We start from the raw sequence: 17452 nt of genomic DNA, 5'->3' as shown, positions 1-17452 counted from the left end.
TAACTGCTGGGTGGGAGGTGGTGTGGGTGGTGGAGGAGTGACAGTGCCGGATGTCGGGAGGGAGCAGACCCTGGCCACCGCTGGCTTGTGAGCAGGCAGGGGCCGGGCCCGGGCCACCAGCAGGTGCAGCCTGTGCCACGTGGAAGGAAATGGTGAGCTCCTTGGGCTTTTTGTTTAGTGCGGTTGATGTTGAGGCAGGACGCCAAAGACTTCACTCAGTTATTTAAAAACTGTCCCAGCAGGGCGTTAGCTGTAATTCCAGAAGTCTGTCCAGCCCTTAGAGGTTGTGATGGGAGACACGCAGGGGAGCGGGGAGGGACGGGGGACAGGGGACGGAGGGCCGGCACCAGGCAGCCCAGGAGCCTCCACCACAGGCCTTGGCCTGGGCCTCTCCCTGGGGTTCTGCGCGGCTCCCAGGCAGCTTCCCAGGGTTCTGGTGGGAGGTGACCCCTGCAGAGCTGTTCTTGAGTAGGCCCTCGGGAGTGCAGACTAAGATGGCCTGGGCAAGGAGGGTGTTCTGCAAAGCCTGCCCCCTCCCAAGTCACTAGCCCTGGGGCCTGCACGTAAAGGGGGGCCAGTCGAGGAGGGGGTTATCCAGGGAGGTCCTGCCTCTTAAAATTTTTTCTTTCTTTCTTTTCTATTCTTTTTTTTTTTTTTTTTTTGGTATTGGTGTTTGAATCAGGGTGCTTTACCATTGAGCTATATTTTTTGTTTTGAGACAGGGTCACACTTAGTTGCTGAGGCTGGTCAAACTTGTGATCCTCCTGCCTCAGCCTCCTGATTCAGGCATGCACCACCACACCTGGCTCCTGCCAGCCTGAGGTGCTTTATGCTCATGGATGTCAGACTCAGAGCAGGACAGGCAAACCTGTGTCAGTGTGCCAGCCCCTGCCCCCAGCTCTTCCTCTGCTTTTTATCTGTCAGCCTTCAGAGGCTCTGAGCTCTGCACTCTTCCCGTCTCCACAGAACTTGCACGTGTACATCTCGGAGCACGAGCACTTTACAGACTTCAACGCCACATCAGCCCTGTTCTGGGAGCAGCATGACCTCGTGTACGGAGACTGGACTAGTGGCGAGAACGCCGACGGCTGCTACGAGCACTTCGCCGAGCTTGACATCCCGCAGGTGGGTGCCCGTGGTCCTGGCCCCACTGGGGGCGCCTCCCGCGGGTCTAGCCCTGAGGTCCCTGGGCTTCCTCTGCCTCCTGAGGAGCTGAGTGGGGTGGAATTGGTGTGCGATTCTCCCAGCCGCATCCAAGATTGCATGGCTCGAGCTTTAAGCAGTAAGAACACAGTGATCTTCCTCCAGGGCCTCCTCGTCACCTCCAGGCCTTTCGTCACCTCCAGGGCCGCCTCATCACCAGCGTGTCAGGAAGCCCAGTGTCAGAATAATGTTGACCAAGCACTCACCCAACAGGGAAACCTGCCGCACTCCATGAGGGAGCAACTATTGCTGTCCCCATTTGACAGGCAGGGAAACGGGGGTACAGAGAAGTGTGGCGACTTCCCCAGGGTCACTTAGCTTGTGAGAAATCCAAACTTGGGGTCTCCGTCTCTGGACACTGGCAGCTCAGGTTCAAATCGAGCCTCTTCGAGGAAGCCCTCCTGCCACTCGGGCTTGGTCACACTCCCTCTCTGGGTCCTCATAGCCAGCAGCACTTCCCATCTTTCCCTGTCCACTCTGGGCCTTCCTGTTTGGGGACAGATCTTCCTCCCTCGTAATGTTTGAGCCCTGTGAGGGTTAAGTCTGCAGCCAGTTCAGTCACGTCTGTGTCCCTGTCACTGTAGCCCAGCAGGGCGCCAAGCACAGGCTCAGCGACTGTGGAGCAGCGAGGAGCCTCCCTGGTTTGAGCCTCGGCCTCTTCTCAGCAGGCCTTCTCAGCCTCCAGGAGTGTGGGGCGCCTCTGCCCTGTCTGTGTGGCTGGAGGATGTGGACGCAGTGTGTCTTAGGCAGGTGACACCACCTGCCAGGATACCAAGCCCAGGCCCCACCCCAAGGCCGAGGGGAGGCTGGGGACTGGCCAGCCACCGGCGAGAGCTACTCCCATGGACTTGGGTGTTCCCTCCTTCAAAGTTTCGGGGTGCAGTCAGGGATGGACGTCACAGGCAGGACCTGGTGCCAAGTGAGTCCCAGCTCTGCTCAGAGCTGCCCGGGGCCCTCCACTCCGAGCCTCGGGCAGCCTGCATCCCTTCAGCCTTGGTTTCCTCGTCTGTATCCAGCGAGAGCAGCCCTCAGACGGGGAGGGTTAGCCCGAGAAAGGCTTTGGCAGAGCTGGGCAGTGGGAGGCAGGACAAAGAGCGTGGAGGGCACAGTGTGTCGTGGGGTGGTCCCAGGTTCTGGTCCACCTCCTCGTCCCTGCATTTTTTATTTTTTATTTTGGTGTGGACCTCGGGATGGAGCCGGGGCCCTCTACCGCTCAGCTACATCCCAGCCCTTTCCTGAATTGTTCTTTGAGGCAGGGTCTCGCTGAGTTGCTGTGCTGTTCTCAAACTTGGGTCCTCTTGCCTCAGCCTCCCAAGTAGCAGGGATTACAGGCATGTACCACTGTGCCTGGCTTCACGCTGTGTTCTTTAACCCCTTCATGTGAACCCCAGTTGTCTCCTCTGCAAAATGGGGTTGTAATGTGACCCACTCACGGCACAGGGCTGATGTGTGACTGTTCGCTCGGGTAGGGGGACACTGTGGGAGGGGCCTAGGGCAGGGGGAATGTGGTAAGAGCTGGTGTTTGTGGGCCTTGTCTTCCTGCCCGGTGGTGACGGTTGTTGTTGGCGGTGGTGACTAAGGCCTCACTGTGCTGTGTGGACCCTGCTGGGTGCTCTGGGTCCTCCCTGCAGTGTGGTCTGGTCAGGGTAGCGCCATGCTGACCCACGTCCTTTAGGGGGACACCGAGGCCCGGCGGGGAAGCCGAGCTGGGATGGACTCCGCATCTGGCCTGGTGTTTGCTCTGAGCTGCCCAGCTGCTCTGCCCACCCGGGCCCTCGTAAACAGCTGGAGAAGTAGGGACAGCAGCTTCTGGGAGGTGACTGGCAGGGCTTCCGTGCTCCTTCTGCCCAGTGGCCCGCCCAGCTGCCCGTCTGTCTTCCAGAGCGTGCAGCAGAATGGCTCCATCTACATCCACGTCTACTTCACCAAGAGTGGCTTCCACCCCGACCCCCGGCAGAAGGCCCTGTACCGCCGGCTCGCCACGGTCCACATGTCCCGGAGTAAGTAGTCACTCCCGACAGCCAGGACCCGCCATAAGGGGCCCAGCCTCCTGGGCCCCAGGCTGGAGTGGCGGACAGTGAATCCCAGGTCAGGAAGGGCAAGCTGCGGCTCATGCCTAGGGAGGCCGGGGCGACAGACGGACTGCCCCTCACGCACCCTGTGGCCTCAGCACCCAGACCACAGAGGAGTGGGCTAGGAAGAGCAGGTGGAGGCGGGGACTTCTGGAGGGAGTGTGCCAGGGGTGGCGGGTGACTCACGCACAGCCTGGGCTGGTGAAGCTGATGCTCAGGTGCCCCGTGGACAGCGCAGGGTACACGGCAGGGGAGCGGGGCAGGGCTTGGCATGGGAATGGTATCTTTTTCGTTGTGTTTGTGGCGGTGCAGCCTCTGTGTGCGGGTGCTGGGGGCACACACTGCCTTTGGAGGAGTCTCTGTGTTCGACCAGGTGGCCCTGTCATTTGGGTCCTGCAATAAGGTCTGAGCCTAGCTCGTCCCTGAGGAAGGCATGGTGAGGGGCCTTGCAGCTGGATGAGGCCTTCTGTTTCAAGGACTGTCCCCCTACTTTTATGTGGCCTGGTGGCCCGGGCAGTGCTAGGCACGCACTGGGAGAATCTTGATTGGGTGGACAAACCTCGGGCAGAGCTGGATGCTTGCGGCCTCTTTTGTGTGTGTGCAGGGATTGAGCCCAGCCACAGAGCCACATCCCCAGCCCTTTTTTTTAGTTTTAGATAGGGTCTTGCTGAGTTGTCCAGGCTGGTGTCAAACTTGTGATCCTCCTGCCTCAGCCTCCCGAGTTCTGGGATTACAGATGTGGGTCACTGCACCTGGCTATTCGTAACTTCTGACACAGCCTGTATTGAAACCAGTTTTATTTCTCTCCACTCACTGCATCTGGTTGACTATTTTTTAGATCTCCTATTGCACATATATGGTTTAAAATTCAAATACTGTGTCAGGTGCGCCAAGCCCAGGCTCCCGTCCGCCTCTTCTCCTCCTCCTGGCCACCACAGCCAGCCTCAGTAGAGATCAGCTGAGCTCTTTATCCTGCTCCTTCTCCACCAGGGCTCCCACTGATAAGTTAACACTGGAGTTTCTTTTTTTGTTGTTGGTCCTGAGGATTGAACCCAGGGGTGCTGTACCCCTGGGCTGCGGCCCTAGCACTTTTCTTAAACGTTTTTGACTATGTGACGTTTCTTAAACGTTTTTGACTCAGACTCACCGTATGTCTGAACCATACGGTGAATACACCTTTTTTTAAATTCCTTTCTGCCTAACTTCACATTTTCCAGGAAGCTAATAATTGTCTTTACCTAGCTTTTTGGGCTACTTCCTTGAGTCCATGGTCTCCTGTCGGCACCCAGAGAAACCTCACTGTCCCTGGGTTCCAGCAGCTCTGGAGAATGGCTCTTCTGAAACCCCATCCCCCGTTCCCCTACCTTGGGTTTTATTTACTCCATGGAGCTTTTATTTTATTGAGTACTATTCCCAGCGTCCTGTGGGCTTGGTCAGACCCACCTGGCTGTTTGGGGTAGCACTGTGACAGATGTCATGGTTTTCATATGCGTCAGGCCTTCCCTGTTCCCTTTGTTAAAAAAAGATCCTGAAGGATGGTCATTCTGTAAAAGAAAGTCGGTGAGCTCATGTCAGTCCCCAAAACTGACTTGGAAAAGTCCCCTGGAGTTTGCCAGACACGTTCTAAGCCAGTGTGCCTGGGAGCGCGTTCAGCTGCCGGCCGGCTTCCCTGAGAAGGAGCTGGGAAGAAGTGGGAGAGGTGGCCTGAGAGGCTGTGACCTACCGGGATGGTCCCATGGATGTGTCAGGGTCAGGGTCGGGGTCAAATTGTGTGACACCTCAGAGGTTGCCCTGCATGTAGCCCAGGTGGGTCCTGCTACCTTCGCTTGCTGCTCACCTGATCATCCTGGTGAGCTGTCTGATGACTGTGTTTGCTGGGGTTTTGACTTGGGGGAGTGTGGCTTGCGCAGTGAGTTTGCTCATGGGCAGTGTGACAGATGTAAAATGTCTGTAAAGTAGGTCTGCAGCCAGTAGACTGAAAAGCCACCCAGGCCACCCCCAGCCCCAGTCTGTGCTGGGACCCCTCAGAGAAGGGACATGGAAGGACTTGGACTTAGCTACCTTTGCCACAGGGTGAAGAATGAGGATGTGATCAAAAAAGCCCCTTTCGTTCCCCAAAGGCCAGCATCCGGGTCCAGAGTAGCCCTGTGTGGGGAGGTGCAGTGTGAGCCAGAGGCTTGCAGTTCCTCCTGGAAAAGAGCCAGCAGTAAAGGGGCAAATGGAACCAGCGGATTTATGTTAACGGCGCGAGGTTGAGCTCAGTCGGCACCTGTCATTTCCACGTGGAATCAGTGTGGGAACGAAGGTGAGGCCAAGAGCACACCACGCTCATAGCCCGCCTCCCGCTGACCAGCCACACTTTCAGTGCTCAGAGGTCACATGGGCCAGGGACCCCATGCTGGGTGATGCAGCTCTAGAAGCAAAATCTGGAGAACAGGAGGCTCTTTGCTCCCCGTGGCAGCCGGGCCCATCTCCTGTTAGAAGCCCGGTCCCCTGAGCCAGGCCCTCTCCATGCTCCCGCCCAGCACCGCCCCCTCCCTCCCTGGCCGCCTCTCCCAGGTGAAGATGGCGCAGGACATGTCCTTCTAGAGTTCCTTCTCTAGGATGCCCACCCTCAGTGCTCACTGCTCTCCTGGTCCTGATCTCCTGGGCTCAAGTGACTCTCCTGCCTCGGCCCTCCAAACACTGGACCTGCAGGGGCACACCCCAGGCCCAGCTTCAGATGAGCTGGTTAGGAGAGAGACGGTGGCGTTCGTGTTAGCGACAGCAGGCCTGGTCCTCCTTTCCAGAGTCCAGGGAGGGACTCGACTCGGCATCCCTTAGCTTGCAGGAGTCAGATCCAGGGTTGTCTCCGGAGCCCTCGTGGCCAGCTCCTTTGACCAGCTCCCCTCCCTCCCTGGCTGCGGGCAGGACGGAGAAGCTCACAGCAGGAGAAGGTCACAGGCAGCTCTTCTTCCCAATGAAAGGGAATAAGAAGATGCCCCGTGGCCAGGAGTGGGGCGACGGGCACGAGTGAGCGCCCCCCTTCCCAGCAAGTCCTGGCAGTGCCCAGGGCAGGGCTCACAGAGCCTGGGGCCTTCATGAGAGGAGTGGGGGCGGCCCTGGCTGGGGCGTCGCGGCCCCAGGATGCCTCTCCAGGCCTTCTCTGGGCTCCGTCTGCAGCCTGCCTCGTCATGACCCTGTGCGCGGCCATCCCAGCCTGCGGTGTGCGCGTCAGTGTTTGAAATCAGCCCTGACTGCTGCATGGGCTTGGGTGGGACACAGGGGCAGTGGGCTTGCGTCGCCGAGGGCTGTGATGGAAACAGCTAGGAGGGGAAGTGTGCTCAGGGGAGTCGCTGAGAGGATGGGACAGTTAACCTGGGACTTGCAGGCTGAGAAGGGGCCATCCATGAAGACTGCAGGGGACAGTCACAGGGAGACGGAGCAGCCATCCAGAGGCCCAGGCGGGGTGATAGAGGTCAGCTCAGGGTGCTGCCCACCCAGCACTCCCCCAACAGAGGTCAGGGGGCGTGGCCTCGTGAGGGGCCACTGAGAAGGCAAGCCCTGTCATCCAGGAGGGGCCCCTGGGCTGGCCGGGTGGGTGGAGAGGCCAGAGGACCATCGGATGTGTGGTGCAGGCAGTGGCGTCCTCCGCTGGGTGAGCAGAGGCCTGGCCTCTGGACATGCAGGTGCCCGTGCCCGAGGCCTCACCTCCCCATCTTTCCCCTCCCCCATCACCCGCAGTGATCAACAAATACAAGCGCAGGCGATTTCAGAAAACCAAAAACCTGCTGACGGGAGAGACGGAAGCCGACCCAGAAATGATCAAGGTAACTGTGAATGGGGCTGTGGGCGTCGTAGGGACCAGATGGGTCGGTCACCCCCAGCTGGCAGCCCCATGGCCCACGGCTCCCCTGAGCTGGGATGCGCTAGTCCACCACACCTCCCTCAGCCTCCCTTTCCTTACCTGGAAAGGGGTCGGGAATCAGGTGGAGTGGGGAGGTCTACCGGTAAGCCTCTCGCTGGCTCTGTGAGGGGGTCCTGCACCAGTTCCATTTCACATGGGGACACGTGCTTAAGTCTCAGCCAAGCAGCGGTGGGGCAGGACTCATACCCAGGCTGCTGGCGCAGAGGAGAGGCCCGGGGATGCGGCCAGGGGGAGCTGTGGGCTGCAGGTCCTGGTGGGCTGGGCAGCAGGGGGACCCACAGGATGGGAGTCTTGCTTCCTGGGTAGTCCTAGGAGGAGGAGGGATGCCACTCAGGGACCTGTGGAGCCACCATCTCAAGGCAGGGCCTTGCCCCCTACCTCTGTGGGCTTCACTTTTCTGTCCCCCGGGTAAGAGGATCTCGGGGGTCTGAAGACTGGCCTTGGGTGGGCCAGGGCGAGTCCTCTGCCCGTGGCTGTGGTTGTGGAGGTCCAGCCTTCATGACAGTCGGGTGTTCAGGAGGAGGTGTGTGGAGCGGCTGCCACCAGCCCCTGCGCTACCCCGAGCCCACTGCGGTCCCCATCTCCCCGCAGAGGGCCGAGGACTATGGGCCCGTGGAGGTGATTTCCCACTGGCACCCTAACATCACCATCAACATCGTGGACGACCACACGCCGTGGGTGAAGGGCAGCGTGCCGCCCCCACTAGACCAGTGTAAGCCCAGCCCAGCGGCAGCCTGCAGAGGCCTGGGAGGGTGCTCGAGTCCATTTCCTGTCTCACCCCGAGAGACCTTCCTAAGTCCTTGCCCTCCCTGGACTCCCAGCCCTGTCTTGCCTCTGCTCTCCTCTCACTCCCACGCCCCTGGTGACCCAGGACCGGCTACCACTGGTGACCAGCTGCCGGGTGCCAATCCGTCTGCAGCAGGTTTCATCCATCACAAGCATTTTCAAAAAATGCACCCGCTGCCGGCTTTGGCAGCTGAGGCAGTTCTGACTGATTCCACAAAGCCTCGGACACGGGGTCACCCCGGGGCACCTGGCTGCGACCTTCCACCCAGGCCCCTCTGCTGAGGTCAGGGGCTCTCACACAGCCCAGAAATGCCCCCTGGCCTCCAGTGTTTGTCAGAGGGGCCATCCTGGGTCCCTATCCCCAGCTGGCTGAGCAGTGCCCCGCCCTGTGTGCCCCCAGACGTGAAGTTCGACGCGGTCAGCGGGGACTACTACCCCATCATCTACTTCAACGACTACTGGAACCTGCAGAAGGACTACTACCCCATCAACGAGAGCCTGGCCAGCCTGCCGCTGCGCGTTTCCTTCTGCCCGCTGTCGCTCTGGCGCTGGCAGCTCTACGCGGCCCAGAGCACCAAGTCACCCTGGAACTTCCTGGGCGACGAGCTGTACGAGCAGTCAGACGAGGAGCAGGACTCGGTGAAGGTGAGCTGGCTCCTCCTGGCTGCAGAGGCCAAGGGGAAGTGGCCCATGGGCTGGGGACTCCCGCAGCTCTCTCCTGCCCCCCAGTTCAAACGGCCTGGACCTTTCCTGCAGGGCCCTGCCTGGCCTGGGGCCCTGTTGCCGCTCCATCAGCCCATCACCGGGCCGGGCCCTCTGGATCTGGACCCGCCCCACCCTGTCTCCCCGACTTCACATCACTGCCCTAAGTGCCTTCCCATGGCCATCTGTCAACCTGGCTGCGTGACATTGAAACTAGGCTCTGTGTGCCTGGGGCTGTGGTTGCTGTTGGGTTTCTGTTCCTCGCTGTCCCTCCATGTCCCTTGCCCCACCTCTCTCCCTGTCTCTGCCTCTCCCTGTGTCTTCTCCCTTCTGTATCATGTCTTCGTCCCCGTGTGTCCTTCTCTGACCAGCTGTCCTCCTGGCTGGTGCTGGCTCTTCCTCTCTGGAAGGCCCCAGAGGCGGGCCTGGGGATTGTCAGCAGGGCCTGTCTGGGTGCCCTGGGGCAGGAGGGCAGCTCTGAGCAGGAGCGGGCAGTGCTCATGGCCCTTCCCCCAGGTTGCCCTCCTGGAGACCAACCCCTACCTGCTGGCGCTCACCATCATTGTGTCCATCGTCCACAGTGTCTTTGAGTTCCTGGCCTTTAAGAACGGTAGGTGTGGGACCCCAGGGCTCTGAGAGACCTGTGGGGCCTGGGGATGGGAGGGCGCAGGGCAGGGAATCGGGGTGCCCTTTCCTCCCCATACCTCCCCCTACCTGGGATCTCTCAGCTCCAGTTTCCAGAAACCCGGTGAGCTGGGAGGGACAGTGACCCCCAAAAGTCCCAACCCAGAAACTCCCACCCACCAGCTGAGGGAGGGGTTGGACCTGCTGCTCAGGCCGAGGCCAGAATGGCACCAGCAGGAACAGGCCGGGGAACTCCAAGGCCTAGAGCAGGGAAGCCCCAGAGTGGCTCCCGGTCTGCCTGGCAGGCCACCTCCCACCAGCCCCTCGCCCTCCTGGCGGGAAGGCAGGAGTCCCGTGAAGGCCGAGTTCTGAGGACGACCACGCTGGCCCCTGAGGAGGCTGTCATCGCCCCTCAGGTACAACAGAGGAGGCAGAGGTCAGAGCTTAGGCCATTTGCCAACGTCACCCACAGTTCCAGCCCGTTTTACCCTCGAGGCCAGAGTCCCCAGGAGGAGGGGTGCCTGCACCTACTGTCCAGAAGAACGTAGTGTCCCACTGTAGTCCCTGATGTGACCTCCATGGGGACCTGGTCAGCTGTCACATGGAGCTTCACTAGACACTGCCTCACCAAACCCTCTGCCCACCCTGGGCGGGTCTGCTGGGCTCGTCCTGTCCAGAAGAGGGAGGAAGCTCGTGGAGGTGTGGGCGCTCCCCTTGGTCCCTGCAGGAATGGAGCAGTCGCTTTCTGCCCTAGGAGGGACTCAGCCACCCCTCCCACCAGAACTCGTCTCCCCTCCATTCTTACCAGTGGGCCTGGGGGTTGGTGTGGTGGGCTGAGCAGAGTGGGCCAGGTCCGCAGCCCCGAGTGCCAGTGGGCCCTGTGTGACTGCGGCCTGGCCTTGCTGCTGTGAGCCAGGCTGTGGTGTGGCCCTCCTGTGGTTGCGCTTGTCACCCTATCAGCCTGGCTGGGCTCCGAGGGGTGTGGTTGACCTGAGTTCCCCAGGTTGGAGACTAGAGCCCAAGGGTGTCCACACTCCATTTCCTTCATGGTTTAGCATGAGGGGAGCTGGAGGAGGTCCCCAAGCCTGTACCCCAGACCTTCCTATCCCGGGAGGCAGGGTGGGCTGTGGTGTGGCAGGCCAGCATCTGTCCAGGCTCCACCCCACCCGGCTGTGACTCCCAGCACTGTGTACAATGAGCATCTGTCTGACCATCAGGCAAGGGACGGCACCTGGGGGCACTGGGTGCTCCTGTTTTGCATGGGGACCTCAGAGGTCCTGCCTGCTCGTGGCGTGGAGGCCACCAGTGCATAGAGGCCCTTCCTGGGGGAGCGCAGTGCTCGCCTGCCCACTGAGGGCCCTCACGTCCCGCCTCGGCTCACAGATATCCAGTTCTGGAACAGCCGGCAGTCCCTGGAGGGCCTCTCTGTGCGCTCCGTGTTCTTTGGCGTTTTCCAGTCCTTCGTGGTCCTCCTCTACATCCTGGACAACGAGACCAACTTTGTGGTCCAGGTCAGCGTCTTCATCGGGGTTCTCATCGACCTGTGGAAGATCACCAAGGTCATGGACGTCCGGGTACGTCGGGGCCGGTCAGGGGCGGGGGCCTCCTCCCAGCCCGGGCCTGGAGCTGGCCTCTGGGGCTTTCCCGATGCTGCTGCACTCCAGGACAAGGGGATTTTCACACCAGGGGATTTTTTTGGGTCATATGTCGGCCAGGGGAACTGGGAACAGTGGGGAGGGCATGGTCTGGTTCTGGCTTAGGGGTCGCAGGGGCCAGGGCCACAACTGACACCACTTCTTTCCTGTGTGCAGCTGGACCGGGAGCACAGGGTGGCAGGGATCTTCCCCTGCCCGACCTTCAAAGACAAGTCCACATACATCGAGTCGTCTACCAAGGTGTACGACGACGTGAGTGTCCCCCGCAGCCCTAGTGAACAGTGTCCAAGCAGCTATACTCCTGAGGAGCGGGGACTGAGCCATCAGCCTGCCAGCTGCTGAGCCCACACTTTAGGGCCTATGCCACACCCTGTGTCCCCTGCCTGCCGTATCTACTTCCTGGCCAAGTCCAGAGTTCCCAGGGCTACCTGGAAATTCCCCCAGCCCAACTTGCCAGGCCAGGTGTGGGTTGGGAACAAGGGTGCTAGGTGGGGCCCTCAGAGCCAGCCACAGCCCTGCCTGTGACCCCACAGATGGCCTTCCGGTACCTGTCATGGATCCTCTTCCCGCTTTTGGGCTGCTACGCCGTCTACAGCCTCCTGTACCTGGAGCACAAGGGCTGGTACTCCTGGGTGCTGAGCATGCTCTACGGCTTCCTGCTGACCTTTGGTGAGCCGCGCCGACAGGGCAGGGCCTCGCTGGTGGACAATCCCAGGCCCTCTCTGGGCAGTACCAGAACACAGTGGGGATCGAGTTGGTTGGGCCTACTCTCCCCAGGCTTGGCCATCATTAGGGGAGGCAGACCTGTCCCACAGAGCGGTACCCAGGGTAGAGAGGTGGGATGTGGGGGCCTAGGGGCGCCCTGGCCCCATTTGTGGTGAAGAGGGCAGACCGCGGGTGCCACTTAGAGGGAACTGGGGAGGCCCCTCTAGGGACGGTGTCCAAACCGGGGCTAAACAGTGCCAGGGAGGGGACCCTACAAAGATCTCACGGCAGAGGGCAGAGGACATGCAAATGCCCCAAGGCGGGGATGCAGTGGGGTTGTGGGTGGCGAGGAGGCCAGTGGGGCTGGACGCCGGGGCCATGGAGCACTCCAAGGCCAGGAGCACCCGCGTCCCCGCACTCAGGGTGCCCTCCTCTCTCACACAGGCTTCATCACCATGACACCCCAGCTCTTCATCAACTACAAGCTCAAGTCCGTGGCCCACCTGCCATGGCGCATGCTCACCTACAAGGCCCTGAACACCTTCATAGATGACCTGTTCGCCTTTGTCATCAAGATGCCCGTCATGTACCGGATCGGCTGCCTACGGGACGGTGAGGCCTGGGGATGGGGTTCAGGCCCCGGGTCGGGGGGGGGGGTGACGGCCCTGGGCTGAGGCTGGCATGCGGGCGAGCCCAGGCCTGAGGACCCTGTCCCTGTTGCTGTCCGCAGACGTGGTCTTCTTCATCTACCTCTACCAACGGTGGATCTACCGCGTCGACCCCACCCGTGTGAATGAGTTTGGCATGAGTGGCGAGGACCCCGCAGCCGCTGCCCCCGTGGCCCAGGCCCCCACGGCAGCAGGGGCCCTTGCACCATCAGCCCCCACAGCCACCGCTGCCAGGGAGGAGGCCCCTGCGTCCCTGCCCACCCAGCCCAGTCTGGGGGCCAGCCCCGCCACTGAGTCCCAGGACGCCCCTCCAAAGCCAGCAGAGGACAAGAAAAAGGATTAGCCCTACTGGTCCTCCTCGTCCACTCCGGTTCCTGGCGACCACCACCCCTGCCAACCTGGCCCCTGCCGCCCCTTCCTGTCGCCCTCTCCCTGGACAGATCGGGCAGGCGGCAGGAGGCCCCCTTGGGCCAGGGCCCAGCGTGTGACACGGGGCCGGGGCGGGCTGGGCTCGTTGTTGTGGAGGCGCCGTCTGTCTGTCTGTCCTGTTTCCAGCCATCTTGCCCTGCCAGCCCAGCCCTGCTGGGAATCATGGTGAAGCCTATGCGGCGCTGCCGAGGGGGGCCAGGTGGGGAGGGGCCGGGGCCCCTCTGTGGGACGCCCGCAGTCATCCATTGTCTTGTCCCTCGTCCGACCACCCCCTCCTCCCAGACCGCCACCCTTAACACAGTCTGGATTTAATAAATTCATGTGGGTGTTTAACTTAAGCTCAGCCGCCCCTCCCTGCCTGCCTTCCTCTTCCCCGCAGAGCCTCTCTCCTGGGGCCTGGGGCTCTCCTGGCTTCCGGAGGGAGACCTGCCTGGTGGAGGATGCAGAATGGGGGGAATAGTGGCCCCAGGGAGTCGCGCCTCGGGACCAGGCCCCTCTCTCACTCTCCCCTCCCACTGCCCTCGAGGGGCTTCTGAAACTGTCTCACAGACTCCTGGGAAGCTGCCCATGGTGGGCCAGCCCCCACCCCACCCCACCACGAGGCAGGGCCAGGAGCGCTGCCCACAGGAGGCCTCACGGCAGCTGCTGGGAGGGACGCTATGCTCAGGTTTCCTGCTCGCAGTGTGACGTGTCATGACATGCACCTGATGTGCTGCCGCTCACCTCAGCTGTGGCAGGGAGCAGCACCCCAACTGCTGCAGCACCAGGTGTGGGAGGCTGCGTGCCGAGGACCCGCTCCGCTCCTGGGTGTGATGCTTGTGCCACCTCTGCAGCGTCACGAGCTGGGACTTTGCCCGCTGGGAGTGAGGTGGCTGGGCTCCTGCACCCTGGAGGGGGTTGGACCCCGGTCACCTGCATTTGTGGGAGGGTTGGTCTCTTAGCTCAGAGGAGGCTGGGCTGAGGGCCACGTTGTAGGCTCTCCTTGCTTCCCAGTCTGCAGAGCCTGGCTGGGGGGAAGCACCTGGGACGTGTCCGTGCTCACTGAGCCCCATGTGTGGCACTGTGGGCGGCTCTGTCCCTCAGGTAGCCTAGATCTGCCTCATTCCCTGCCCCACTCTATATCAGGCCATGGCTCCACAGCACGGCTGCTCTGCCGGGCTCCTTAGCTTGCCATTCCCTGCCTAGAACACACCCCGGCTCAAAACTTCATGCCCCGGGCACCCTCCAGGTTGCAGCTTGGGCGCCGCCACCTCCAGGATGCCCTCCCTGAGCCCCAAGTCCTCTATCTAGGCTCTGGTGGCAGCCCTGCCCGTCAGGGACATCACTGGGGTGATGGGTCAGTCTCGTCCACTCGACCAAGACCTGCGAGCACACAGCCAGGACTGTGGACTGCCGGCTCCCTGTGCACATTCACTGCCACAGCTGCAGCCACTGTGACACACGGACACAGTCCACAAATGCTCCCCAAGGCCCTCCCCCTGTGCTGGGACCAAAATAGTGCTGCCTACCCTGTGGATGCACGCCTGCAGAAATCCTCAGTGCATGCGTTCAGTTGTTCATTCAACAAGCATGAGTCCTGACAAGAAGCAGAGGGGAATCTGGTGGGCTCATGGGCCTAACGTAGTAGGAGCCGCTGTTTGTCGGTCCTCAGGAGCCAGGCTCTAGTCTAAGTACCTAATGTGGTTTGCTTTACCCATTGAACTGAATGTCACTCCGTGTCCCCACTGCCTTGCCAGCCGGTCGTGCTGGCCCAGTCTCTACCTCTTCCCTCAGCCACTGCTCTAGTTTCCTCTCCACTCTTGGTGTTTTGGTACCAGGGATTAAACCCAGGGGTGCTTAACCCCTGAGCCACATCCCCAGCCCTTTTCATTTTTTGAGACAGGATCTTGCTTGATTGCTAAGGGCCTCCCACGTGGCCCAGGCGGCCCCGCTGCCCAGCATCCCCTTCCTCACTGCTCTTAAGCTACACATTTCCCTATCTCAGGGCCTTTGCACTTCTTCCCTGTACCCTGAACATGTTCCCCCTAGTTATCCACATGGATGGATCCCTCACCTTCAGATCTCTACTCAAATGTCACCTCAGACCCTCCCAGTGTCCCCAAATTCTATTCATATTTACTGCTCTTTTCTTCTTCAGTAGCATGACCACCAGATGTGTAGTTATTTATCTATTTTACGTCTCTCTTGGATTTTGGCTCCTTGATGGCAAGGGCTTTTGTCTGTGGGTTCCTTGTTATGTCCCCAGCTTTTAGAACAGTGCCTGGCACTGTTGAATAGAGTGTGACACTTTTTTCCCACCCCTGGGGATTGAACCCAGCAGTGCTCTACCACTGAGCTGTATCTGCAGCCCCTTTTTATTTTGAGACAGGGTCTTGGTAAATTGACCAGGCTGACCTTGAACTTGCAATCCTCCTGTTTCAGCCTTCCAAGTAGCGGGGAGTACAGGCATGCACCACTGTGCCCACATCATGTGTAATGTAATAAGTCTGTAAATGGAGCGTTCGCAGCAATCCTGTGAAGCTTGCTGTTCAGCCTCATCTAGCATATGAGGAAACAGCCCTGCAGAAATGAAGGAATTTGTCCAGGGTCATACAAACATCACAATGCAAGTGTTCAGGAAGGTACACCTGTCACGGGGAAGAGCTACATCCAAGGGTCTACCACTACTGTTACAATGATGAATAGATTGTTTTGAGATGGGGTCACACGTTGCTCCAACTGACCCTCAAATTCCTAGGCTCCTCCTGCCTAGGGAGGAGGGAATATAAGCATGTGCCACCACATCCAGCATATTATCAGTATTTAATTCCCACAGCTGTCCTACTGAAGACCCACTCTACAGCTGGGAAACAAGTTCAGAGATGAAATGAGTTATCTGAAGTCACACAGCAATTGAGGTCTAGGATTTGAACGCAGTCAGTCTGATTCCAATACTCAAAGCACAACCTCTATAAGGCCTACATGCCAAATCCAGGCGGGGGCTCAGTTTCCCACTAGTTTTGTATTATTTTTACATTTTTAAGTGATTGTTACAATCTAAAGAAGAATCTCTCATGCTCCTTTTGTGGCTCACTGTGTAAGAATTGGTTTCATGCCACTGTGGGGTGTGCCTCTCGCCAGCCATGTTATGATGTCAGCACATCACCCACCTGGCAGGAAGAAAGAATATATTGCTTTATGTGAAAATTATATGAAATTTCATTATTTTATAACTTCTTTTTTTTCAGTACTGGAAACTGAACGCTGGCCTCATACATGCTAGGCAAGTGTCTTGCCTCTGAGCTACATTCCCAGTGAAATTTCACTTGTGATATCCATAAAATAATGTTGTTGGAACATAGCCCATAGCCACACTCATTACTTCTTTTTCTTTTTTCTTTTTTTTTTTTGGAACTGGGGGTTGAACCCAGCGGTGCCTTATTGCTGAGCTATATCCCAGTTCTTTTTATTTTTATTTTGAGAGAGGGTTTTACTAAGTTGCTGAGGCTGACCTTGAATTGGAATTCTCTGGAGTCCCTGGATTACAGTTGTGCCCCACCATGCCTGGCTACACTCATTACTTTTGTACTGCTGTTGGCTGGTTGTGTGCAATGGCAGATTGACAGTTGAGACCACCTGGTCCTCAAAACCTAAAGACTAACACATTTGCTGTCTGGTCCTTTGCAAGATGAAGTTTGCTCAATAGCATTAATTCTCCAACTTGGCACTCCAGCAATCATCTGAAAGGTTGGAGGCCACACTTTTGAGAATCACTGCTGTATAAGAAAAGCTACAAGGCCTGAGCTTCTGAGCCCTGTGCCCTACCGCCCATGCAAGTTACAGCGCACAGGTCATGCTAAATAACACATACCAGGGATTGAACCCAGGGGTGCCTAACCACTGAGCCAAATCCCCAGCCCTTTTTATTTTTCATCTTGAGACAGGGTCTCACTAAGTTGCTGAGGCTGGCTTTGAACTTTCAATCCTCATGCCTCAGCCTCCTGAGCTGCTGGGAGTACAGGTGTGCATCACTGTGCCCAGTTAAATAAGTGTATGTTGAATGGATCAATTAGTCCACATGGGTCATGAAGAGAAGAATTGGATCGTCCAGATTTTTCACAAGCAAACAGGGAGGATATCAAACTCTGGCTCTGAGGTCTGGGGGTGCAACTGAGTTTGAACCTGATAGTTACTTTCTCAGGAACATGGAAGGCTTAGGGATGTAATCTAGCCAAGTGTGGTCCCTCTTTGAGCCTCAGTCTCCTCTGCAATAATCCTAACTCTAGCAAATGCTCCTGGTGCTCTTGCCAGGTACAAAGCACTGTGGGCACACTGCTCCATGTGTACAGCAGGGCTCCTGCTGTCACCATTCCCAGACTGAGTTATTAGCCTTGGGACTCAAAGCGCTGTGCATTTATTTATTTATTTATTTACTTACTTACTACTGGGATTGAATCCAGGGGCTCTACCACCAAGCAACACCCCCAGCTGCCCTGCCTTTGAGGCAGGGTCTCTCTAAATTTCTGAGTTCCAAACTTGCCATCCTCCTGCCTCAGCCTGCAGAGTTGCTGGGATTACAGGCGTGCACCACTGTGCCAAGCACTCTGTGCCGTTTCTAAGTGTTTTGGAGAGGCCTTGGGGAAGAACAAATACAAAATCCGTCCATTCATTCAGAAATATTGGACACCTACCCTACTGTGTTCTGCATTGGAGATACAACAA

The 17452-nt window shown here is 58.7% G+C and overlaps 1 protein-coding gene, 1 long non-coding RNA gene and 1 other non-coding gene across 3 annotated transcripts in view; 2 read left to right on the top strand and 1 right to left on the bottom strand.

The window, feature by feature from the left end:
* Nucleotides 1-13089, top strand: part of Clptm1 (CLPTM1 regulator of GABA type A receptor forward trafficking) — a 28534-nt gene extending 15445 nt beyond the window's left edge. The window contains exons 4-14 of the mRNA XM_046455625.1: nucleotides 967-1125; nucleotides 3086-3203; nucleotides 6999-7084; nucleotides 7774-7894; nucleotides 8369-8613; nucleotides 9187-9280; nucleotides 10678-10868; nucleotides 11106-11201; nucleotides 11483-11618; nucleotides 12099-12266; nucleotides 12385-13089. Of these exons, the coding sequence (XP_046311581.1) occupies nucleotides 967-1125; nucleotides 3086-3203; nucleotides 6999-7084; nucleotides 7774-7894; nucleotides 8369-8613; nucleotides 9187-9280; nucleotides 10678-10868; nucleotides 11106-11201; nucleotides 11483-11618; nucleotides 12099-12266; nucleotides 12385-12665 (1695 nt within the window). The 3' untranslated portion in view covers nucleotides 12666-13089. The remainder of the gene's footprint in view (nucleotides 1-966; nucleotides 1126-3085; nucleotides 3204-6998; nucleotides 7085-7773; nucleotides 7895-8368; nucleotides 8614-9186; nucleotides 9281-10677; nucleotides 10869-11105; nucleotides 11202-11482; nucleotides 11619-12098; nucleotides 12267-12384) is intronic.
* On the bottom strand, nucleotides 4058-10683 carry LOC124100213 (uncharacterized). The gene is made up of 3 exons (XR_006854192.2): nucleotides 10100-10683; nucleotides 5337-10015; nucleotides 4058-4819 (listed from the first exon to the last, which is right to left on the bottom strand). It is a non-coding gene; the product is annotated as an uncharacterized LOC124100213 (long non-coding RNA).
* A 2718-nt stretch (nucleotides 13090-15807) lies between the features above and the next one.
* Nucleotides 15808-15906, top strand: LOC124100349 (small nucleolar RNA U13). Its single transcript, XR_006854230.1, has one exon. It is a non-coding gene; the product is annotated as a small nucleolar RNA U13 (small nucleolar RNA).
* Nucleotides 15907-17452: the final 1546 nt, after the last annotated feature.

Source organism: Marmota monax, unplaced genomic scaffold (genome assembly GCF_021218885.2).
Source record: "Marmota monax isolate L192 unplaced genomic scaffold, Marmota_monax_Labrador192_F-V1.1 WCK01_AAM20220418_F8-fsc00149, whole genome shotgun sequence".
Lineage (NCBI taxonomy): Eukaryota > Metazoa > Chordata > Mammalia > Rodentia > Sciuridae > Marmota > Marmota monax.
The sequence above is the reverse complement of the archived record's forward strand: the minus strand, read 5'-3'. Positions and strand labels throughout refer to the sequence as shown.